The sequence below is a fragment of the Idiotropiscis lumnitzeri genome, chromosome 10 (genome assembly GCF_059441095.1).
Source record: "Idiotropiscis lumnitzeri isolate Australia: NSW breed Sydney's pygmy pipehorse chromosome 10, RoL_Ilum_1.0, whole genome shotgun sequence".
Lineage (NCBI taxonomy): Eukaryota > Metazoa > Chordata > Actinopteri > Syngnathiformes > Syngnathidae > Idiotropiscis > Idiotropiscis lumnitzeri.
In genome coordinates this window covers 8,548,382-8,557,937 of record NC_142400.1, presented here as the reverse complement: position 1 = coordinate 8,557,937, position 9,556 = coordinate 8,548,382, and the positions used below count along the sequence as shown (strand labels likewise).

Here is a 9,556-nt window from a genome sequence, read left to right as displayed (position 1 = left end):
CTTATTATACTTGGAAATTATTTACAGGGAGTGACAAGTTAATTACAGTTTGTAAAAGTGAGTACATAATTGAGTTGGAAGGAGTCATGTACATGCATGTTGCGCTCAGATAACAACTTAGTCCACTTAAGTAGTTTACATACCGGTAGCCAAGTAAGATTTGATCACTTACGATGAGTCATGTTCAAAAAACTTCTTCCCTCCCACCGTGACCGCCCCCCCACTCCCCTTTTTTCTCTCCGCCTCATCTACCCACCACCCCAAAAAAAAAAAACATGCATAAATCGGCTCAACCGGTGCTGGCCGGGCTCAGTTACAGTCTGTGAAACCACACACCGGGTCGTAGTGCAAGCGCTGCCCCGACGAGTGAGCTTCCAGTTCGGGCTTGGGCTCCCGCTGCTCCCGCTTGACTCGACTTCACCAGCACCGGGCAGGACGAACACTGGCGACCATGGGCTCGTCTTGGCTAGTACTTCACGTCGCTGTTGGGGCTCTGCTGGTTCTGCTCGGTTCGGCCGACTATGGTAAATGAATTGGAAGTTGGTAGGCTGCCTGTTTGTACACTTGTTGTTTGTGTCTTGTTTTCTTCCTGGATGATGACCTGACTCCATTTTGGTTAGCCATTGGGCCTTTCTCAGTAAATGTAAATTTCTACAAAATATTCATATTAATATTACATATGTATCATTTCCATTTTATTTTTATTATATTTATTTTTAGTTAAATATTTACCTTTTTAAAATGTATTTCTCTTTGTGCTTAATATATGGACATAGTAACGAAAATATGATTAAAAACAACAACAAACTATATTGTACAATGAACCACCTTGCCGACCTATTTTTGGGTCAAGGCACATATTTTACTGTTGAAATTCTCACTTGGTTTGCCACCAAACCAAATTGTCAGAAAAAGTGGGCACGCAGGTTCATTGCTGTCTAGGGGAATAGCATTTAATATTCTTGCATTCCACTATAGGTTGTTGGCATCGATAGATCAATAAATATACTGTATTATACAATCATTATTATGAGTAATTTAATAATTTTCAGGCTAATTAAGTGAAATTGGACAATCAAACGCGACCATCTGTCACGTTCATAATTTTGTGCACAGGCCAAAGCTCTGCATACTGCAGATAAAAATATTGCTTGGGCTTCATCTTGTGGCAGCATGAGGACAAGGAAAAATGTTGAAGAGAGGCGAGGAGCTTCATTTAGTCAGGCATCGCTTTTCTAATATTGTAGAAAAAACATCTTGTGTCATCTCCAGATAATTACAAACCTTTTTGTCTGGGTATTAATGTTGGATTTTCGCTATTTGAAGTAGGGCTTGTTCTATTGTATTGCTAATTATTTTTGTACATTGAGATGATTTAAAATACCGTTAATCCGTTCCAGACCGCTTTCAAAACAACACAGTTTGGAAAAACAACATATGTGAAATTCACTCACAATAAGACTAAGCAATGACTTGAAAAAAACAGTTGATGTGCTGCAGTATTATTATACTTAAAGTAAACTATAAATCTCATAATTGTCCAAGTACAAGGGTGTTGGCAGCATCAAGCTTTGGGGCTCTTTTCCTTCAACTGAAACTGGAGCCTTCGTCGAGGGGGAGGGGATTTTGAACTGTTATAAACAGCAGCAGTCCGATTTATCACAAAACATTGAGGAAAAGAATGTCAGGAAAAGCCTACTAGAACAATTGAACTTTATGTGTTGTAATTGTAAATGTCGGCAAATGTGGTTTTGTCTCCCATTTAACATGAACTTGGTTGTAATTGGCTTGTTCTGAACATAGCCACATCCCCAGTTGTCAGAGGGTGTGCACTCTTATTTGTTTATTTGTACTCCAACTTTCACAAAATAAACAAAATAAATTGACTTTAGCTTCACAGGTTATAAGTCACATTAACGGTGTAATTTAAAACAAATGCTTTATCTTTGTGTCATTTTTAACATCTAAACAAAGCTGTGTCGTTAAGCTATTATTAATGATAAAATGTAACAGTAATCACAAGTCAGTCCTACCATAATGGGATTATTAAAAAAAAATCATTGACTTTGTAATCAACAAGGTTGAAATGTCACAGCCTGTTTTGTAAAAGAGTAAAATTCTTGCTGGTCGTCTGGCCCGTTCTCATATTTTGACGACAAAACAAAACTTTGCTGTTGCATAACTGTCTGACTTTTTGCTCTCTCGCTTGCTCACTCTCTCTCTGTTTTGATTCCGATTTTCCAGATGAGCGCAACATGGAGCAGCGTGAGGTGACCTTTGACCTTGGTGCGATCATGCAAGGTGAGTTGTGTGGGTGTGTTTTTTACAACCGAGTGCAGTATCTTTGCCAGGGACAATTAGGGGATGCGTGTGACTTTTCACGAGTCGGCACTTTTGCTTAAGACGATTCGAAGTATAATTCATGATAACTCTTTTATTTTACTTTTTTGGGGGCAGCATGATTGAGTAGTGCTTTGCAGGTTTGTTTATTTGTATTCTCATTAGCACGCTACTTTCATGAAGAAAGAGAACGACAATAAAAATGTTTGTCTTTCAGAGAGTCAATTACCGGAATCATTTGTCATGCAGCAAGAGGCAGACTTGTCAGATCTGGTTGATACAAGAGGTATTGTTTTCTTATTGTCGTCTTTGTTTGTCTTTGGTTCCAATGTAGCACTCTGGCCATTGAAAAGTATGCAGCTGCAATATGCGAATTATTTTGTCTGATGAACAAAGAAAAGTAATAATCTAAAAAAGTGAGAAAAAGACAAAAATTGGACAATATCAAGTTAATGCATTACATGTTCTCTTTCATTTATAGACTTTTCCGTGCCTGAAATATTGGACACTCCAAGAGGTAGAGGTGGGCTGTCTGAATTGAATTACTTTAATTATATAATTATTTTCATATTCTTGTATTTGTTTTTCATTAATGTCTTTCTTTTCTTTTTGAAGGATCTAGACCGGCACCATTTTCACCTAGAGGACGTATGTGTTTATTTTCCTCTTAACAGTTTTGATTACAACAGAATTTCTAAAGTCAAACACAATCTGTTTCAGGTCGCTAGTCAACATCTGATTTGTTCATGTTTTTAAAAGGTTACCATAGGAACATAACACAATTAATCAGTTCCTGGGTTTCATCAAGTCTTTAACTGTATAAGCAGTGTAATGTTTTTACATCCTTAACTGTCAGTCAAGTGACTAAAAGCTAATTAAGAAATTAATCTATATAAATTCCTAGTTCATTTGTCTTTATTTCAGCATAGGCCTAATACGCCTAGTGACATTTATTGTTTCTTGGGACAAAGAAACATGAAAAAATGCAATTTCAATAATAATCATTCAGCCCTATTCAAATGGTTGATGGAAATTAAAATCTTAACTGCAACTGATTTATTGTTAGTAAGTAATAACTAAGTAATATTTTTTTTTTACTATAACCAGTCCTAAAATAAACTGTGGTCCTTGAGCACAAAAAAGTTAGCCCATCTCTGTTCTAAAGGCACAAATAACCTTTTGATTATTTTCTCTTCCCAAAGGTCGTCCAAGTGTTAGATCCCGCTCCGAGATCCCCATGCTGGACTATCCCGTTCAGTTCCCGCTTGGGCGACCCACCCCTGACAATCTCCAAGCCGTCTGTCTCCATGGAGACCTTCGCCCTCGCTACCCCGACTCCTATTTTCCCAACTCAGGGTTTGGCCAGCTGCGGCGTAGGGCGAGCGCCGTTAATAATGCCGAGTCGTGGTTGAGCGCGTGCTGCGCAGGCAACCAGACGTGGGGGACGGAGGCGACGCTTTGCTGCGCCACGCAGGCGGTGAGGCTTCACTTCTTTTTTTTATGATCCACTAAATCCAAAATGATGCATAGAACAGATTTTACCTTTGCTAGTACCACCATGGGGCGTTTGCTCAACTGCAGATGGGGCAGGCCTTTAGTTCTCAACTTCCAAGTAACCCGACATACACATTTTTTAGGTACAATTCCTAATGACGCTTTTATTTCATATTAAACTGTAAAGTGACTTTTTACGTGCCTTGGTGCTGCTGTTTTGTTTGGCAACAGAGTTCCGGGTGTGTCTTTTTATTTCTAAGTGGCTGACACACATCAACTAATTGGGGCATGTTGTCTATTAAAGGGGCGGCCACTGACGCAATACTGTGCAACATATTGTAAAAAGTTACATTGACATAGTAAAACATTAACTAGTCCCATCTGTTTATCATTGTCAATAAATAAGAGGTAGTAGTCTGCTACTAACAAACAGATGGACAACATGTAGTGGTGCATTGAATTTAATTAGCATTTAAATAACCTTTCCCCATTAAATGAATGGAAATGCCATTAATCTGTTGCGGGTCCCTAAAAAAAACAACAACAAAAAAAACAAACATTTAATAGCATGTTATTAATAACAAAAAAATCGGACTCCTCATCATTGTATTTCACAAAAACATACAGTAATAACGAATTACACAGTTAAAGCATCATAATTGAATGCATCAATTCAGTGGTCATTATTTATGTGTGCATGCCTTCGCCACCAGGGGGCAGTCTAATACAATAAGACATGCAGTACTACAAAGATTTAATAGCAAAACAAAAGATACCAACGTAACCAAGCTTCTAGTCAATATAAGTCTATCCTCTTTAAGGATAAATAATATATGCCCGATTATTGTCATATTGTCTTTCTACATGTGTTGCTGCACTGTTTTTGTTCCAGTTGAAGTACAAAGGTTTAGAACGATTGCATATCGATGCATGTTTTGCAAGACCATCTATAGTGGCTCCCATTATGTTTTATCATTAAGTTAAATGACTTTCATAAGGAAAAATTAGTTTGGTTCAATGAGCAATTTTCTTTAATGTTTAGTTTGACAGTAAACTTCAACTGGGAGCCGCAACAGTTTGAAGCTTCTTTTTTGAAAAGTTGTTTCCTACTGTATATACGGCCAAACCTAATGGCATCAGAGTGTTGTAGATCATGCAGCTCTCAAAAGAAGACACATACTTTTACAGTGTAGACTTGATAATACGTGCCTGTTTTCAATCATTTTGGAAGGTTTTGTGTTGATAAGCCTATTATCTACCACCCACGCAGACACAGCAAACAGGCCTTGGCATGCCAAGGATACTGAGCAGCCAGAGGGCAAACAATCTTCTTCTCACCACTACTTTTAATTAGGCACTTTTGCAAAATGTGTGGCTGCTTTCATTCACCCAGTTTGTGACCTCAACTATGCGCACATCCTGACTTTCAATTATGTGTTTTACACGACCTCTGCTGCCTAGTGGGAGCTGTCTGTGGAAAAGTTCTGCGAGGAGGATTCATCTGTCAAGGATCGTCTTTATCACTGCTGCAGAAAGGCGGGCCGCCAGAGGCTCGACTGCTTCCAAAAGGACTCTCCTAATCCTCGCTACGAACCGACAGAGGCGTTACCAGTGGTTCCGCTTCCCGCTATGGTCGACTTCAACTTTGACAAAAACACTTGTCGCAGGTATGGAGCAGGATTATAATAGCTTTAGTTTTTTATTATGGTTACTTTTTATTTCATTTAGATTTTTGTTTTTCCATTAGCTTTAATTAGTTTTCTTAGTTGTCAATGGTTTTGATTTTTTTTTAAATGCTTCGTTATAGTTATTAATTAGTTTTAGTATTAGTTTTATTTATATAGTGTATATGACATGCTTGTGGAGTGTAAGATAAAAAGGTGTTGTGTAATAAAATAAAGAATACAATTCCCAAATGACTGTTGAACCTTCTTACCATTAAACCCTGTATGACAAAAACAAAAAAACATTTTCGCTCTAATTAAAGTTAGTTTTAGAAATAGAAAATTTAGTTTTCGTTATGTTTTTTTAAAGCACTTTCATTTCTAGTTTTTGTTATTTCATTTGTTCTCTATTACAAAGACAGTCAATTTGTTGTTGCTCTTTTATGCGATTTATAGTTGACAGACAAACTGTATTCCAAAATATGTTTTATTAAACCTACGAAGAAAATTATTTTAATTAAGTGAAGAAGTCTGTACATGTATTTCCACTGCATCCAGGACAGTGGAGTAAATATTTGGGTGTGACTTGTACTCAACAGGACATCAGTGAGTCAACCGGGCGTCAGTGAGAGCAGAGGGACACAGAAGTCTGGTTCAGAGCAAAGTGAAATCAACTTCCCCCCCGGTCGACCCAATGAGCAAAATGTGGAATCGCTGTGTCGCAACCAGAAGCAGCGCCCCCTGTATAGCGTCAAGTGCCTACCAAGCACCGGCTACGAGCTGCTTGCTCGTCAGGCCAAGATCATGAATCGTATTGAGAAGGGATATAAACACTGCTGCAAGAAGAACCAGGACGTGCTCGTGTGTGCTGAGAAAATGGTAGTTCATCACACTTCATCATTTTTAATTGTATTTTATTTTATTCGCTAAAGTTCGTTTTCGACCACTTATCACGAGTCAATGGAAAACTAGAGTTTAGTCACCGGTCACATATAAACAAACGATTCACACTAAAATTTTGTTTATTTAGTTGTGTGGCATCTGCATACATACAAATAGAACAAAAGGGCTCCATAACTGACCCTTGAGGAACCGCACATGGTATTTGGATATGTAAAATATTCTGTGTTCCCCCCCCAAAATCATCACAACTGTTTGCCTGTGTTTCAGTGGAGCGACGCACTCAGCAGGTTTTGCGCCAGGAAGAAGGGCGGCGAGGTTGACTACGAGTGTTGTTTGGGCAGCACGGCTAGCGATAGGCTCGACTGTTTTCAATCCACATCTCCTGACCCGCTTTACACCAAGACGTTGTCCCAGGAAGAACTGGCTCCTAAAATCTGTCAGTCCCGCAAGATCATCAAGAAAGTGTAAGTTCCTTTATGCTTGTTTGATTGCTTTCTTGATGCACCATAAGTGGGTCTTAAACATGCAAATATGAAAATAATGATACAGTGTCATTTGTGATTAAATTCAAAACAGAGAACGCTTTTAAATCTTATAGGCATTTTGAACAAAATTGAGTATCAAACATTTTTTTCCTTTTTCTTAGGCTTTTTTTATGCCACTGATTTTCAAAATTGGCTTGTTTAAAAAAAAACACATTCACCTAACACTTTTCTCGTTAACTTTATGATTGACCATGATTTATCATCTTTAAGTCATTATATTGATAATGGTTAATTAATTGATAAATAAGAATATTTTTTAAATATAGTTGTGTTACGTGAATCCTGTGTGGTAACTGTAAGGGATGAGGGGGGAGGCTGGCGGAGGCCAGCGGACATGCGGTGAGTGCTGCGCCGATGTGGGAGTGGTCATAGCAGACTTCAGTCGTGACCAGTCAAAGTGGCTCCTTTTATTCCCTTAATGCGATGCGCAGTTATTGCTGTAAAATATTTGTGATTTTGAAGCACATACTGTAATTCAGGTCAAAATTTTCCAACATATTGATAAATGAGTGCTTTTGCTCCTTTCAAATTGTCGCCAGGTCTTTAGCAGAGTTCACAATTGACTTTGTAATATCCTTCCACTGGGTTCCTTTCTTGTCATACGGAAACCCTTTTCAATCACGTTGTCTGTTGGTGGCAACACCGATACACTGCCAACAAGGGATTTTGAAACCAAGTTCCTGTCTGTACAAGTATCGAATGAAACAAAAAACCTGTTTGGCTAAAGAAATTTTAATTAATTGATATAACAGATAAATGTCCCAGCCCTAATGAGAAGTAAGGTTGCTTAATATCTTACCTGAACCGGTAATAAATGTTTAATAACAGTTTGACTATTAATTTTTGTTTTATTCAGATTAATTTTGTTTTGAATGAAAAAAAGTACCTCGGATTGATAGATTGTGTTTTGGGCGAGAATACTTTCTTGGCAAGTAAAGTATCACTGTATTTTGACTGCCTTTCAGGTTGCCTAATGACTTTCATCCCAAGAGCATTTTGAACGAATGCTGTGCCCGGTCACCAGAAGAGCACACCCCTTGCTTTCTCCAAAAGGTGACTTACATTTTACTATTAAACTGACACATAAAACAAACTATAATTTAAAACAGGATGGGTCAACCAAACCATTTTTTCCAATGAAAATCTCTTAGCTAAATGCTAACCAATTATTGGAAATGCCATAAATAGGCTAACGGAAATTATAAAAGACGTTTTGGTAATGATAAGTCTTCAAACAGCTGCTCCGGAGCAGCAACTGATACAATCAGAGCATACAGGAAATTGGTTTATGCCGACATACAGCTTCTGCTATTCATGAGGACTTCATAAACTGCTGTGGTTCGTTTTTTGTCGTTTTTTTAAGCCATTATTATATTTTCACATAACATAATGAACTTTAAAAGTTAAATGAGGCGATATAGAACACTGAAGAGGTACATGGCTGAAACAAGCAATGACATTTAAAATGATTGAAGGTGGGAGGTTCAGGTTCAGATTAAGACGAACATCACTTTTTACATTTCGAATGTCTTAATAAAGTAGGAGTCTCCACATTTTCAAACTGTTATGTCATTTTTGTATACAGCTTGAAGAAACATCTGTCAGTATGTGTACGTCAAAGAAGACCCCTCCTGTCGCCCGCCGCTGTTGCCGCATGACTCCTCAAGAGCAGCCAAAGTGCGTCACTAACTTTGTCATGGATGCCATCACCAAGGCAACCAAGGTCTCCAACCAGAAGAAGAAGAAAAGATGCCCCCTATGAAAAGCTACCTTGATGAATGACACACTTACAACAGCTGTGACATGATCACTGAATCCAAGTACTCGTCTTGCACAAATGCCACTTTTTAACTCGTGGACCAAATTTGTGCCTCATCTACTGCCAGTATTATTTGTAGCTTTATAGCTAAAGGTCATGAGAATTATCGCTATCCTGAGTGCCTGAGTAAGGAAACATTTGTAAATTGTTTAGTGCTTACTTTGTGAAGCAGATTGTTGTCTGTGTGTGTCGCTGTACCACTATTTTTGAAAGACTGCTCTTTTTATGGACTAATATGCATTTTGTTGTTTCTTTTAAAGCTGCAAAATTGATTTTCTTCTCTTTGGATGGGTTTGTTGTCAAGCTTACATTCAAGACAGTTCCAATAAAGTTTTTTTTAATTGACTTTGTTTTCTGTGTTGAATCCGTTTGTTTCATCACAGTTAGCCAGCGAGATTTGGCATGTCTTTTGTTGGTCATTTCAACAAACAACATGGGAACAGTCACACTGGACTAATAAAAAATAGAAAAATAGTGTCAGCATCTTCCCAGATGAGCATATTCATTTTTAGTATAAATTTGAGGAAATGCATCCCGTTTTAAAAGAAAATTTGATTTAAAATGTGTTGGAAAGAAAGATCATTTAAAATATAGTTGTCATTGTTTTCATAGTACACGTGGCCCTTGTGAGGATAAGCAGAAAATTGATGGCGTTTGTCAGAGTTAACAAATCTGAAATATTTCATTATTATGAAATACCAGTGTCTCAGAGAAATTATTTTATTTATATATACGTAAATTAATTTACCCGGATATCCTTACATTGTGCAAGAACATGTTTTTGTTCCACT

At 37.7% G+C, this 9,556-nt stretch overlaps 1 protein-coding gene across 3 annotated transcripts; it reads left to right on the top strand.

The window, feature by feature from the left end:
- Nucleotides 1–276: 276 nt before the first annotated feature.
- LOC148328977 (extracellular matrix protein 1-like) lies at nucleotides 277–9,110 on the top strand. Of its 3 annotated transcripts, none has more exons than XM_088307340.1 (11): nucleotides 277–524; nucleotides 2,245–2,301; nucleotides 2,558–2,626; nucleotides 2,822–2,857; nucleotides 2,956–2,988; nucleotides 3,543–3,817; nucleotides 5,296–5,501; nucleotides 6,098–6,377; nucleotides 6,669–6,865; nucleotides 7,912–7,999; nucleotides 8,532–9,110. In XM_088307340.1, exons 1-11 carry the CDS (start codon nucleotides 452–454, stop codon nucleotides 8,706–8,708), a joined length of 1,491 nt encoding a protein of 496 aa, XP_088163466.1. In that variant the 5' UTR covers nucleotides 277–451; the 3' UTR covers nucleotides 8,709–9,110. The 3 variants fall into 3 exon arrangements, with proteins under 3 accessions (XP_088163466.1, XP_088163467.1, XP_088163465.1); XM_088307339.1 differs by having other exon boundaries at nucleotides 278–524; nucleotides 2,822–2,863; XM_088307341.1 differs by lacking the exon at nucleotides 2,956–2,988.
- Nucleotides 9,111–9,556: the final 446 nt, after the last annotated feature.

Bases quoted from the DNA above. Each gene is read 5' to 3' on its own strand.
- LOC148328977 (XM_088307339.1), top strand. From the start codon at position 452: ATGGGCTCGTCTTGGCTAGTACTTCACGTCGCTGTTGGGGCTCTGCTG. The intron at 525-2,244 runs GTAAATGAATTG...CCGATTTTCCAG, and splicing joins GCTCGGTTCGGCCGACTATG to ATGAGCGCAACATGGAGCAG. The intron at 8,000-8,531 runs GTGACTTACATT...TTTTGTATACAG, and splicing joins CCCCTTGCTTTCTCCAAAAG to CTTGAAGAAACATCTGTCAG.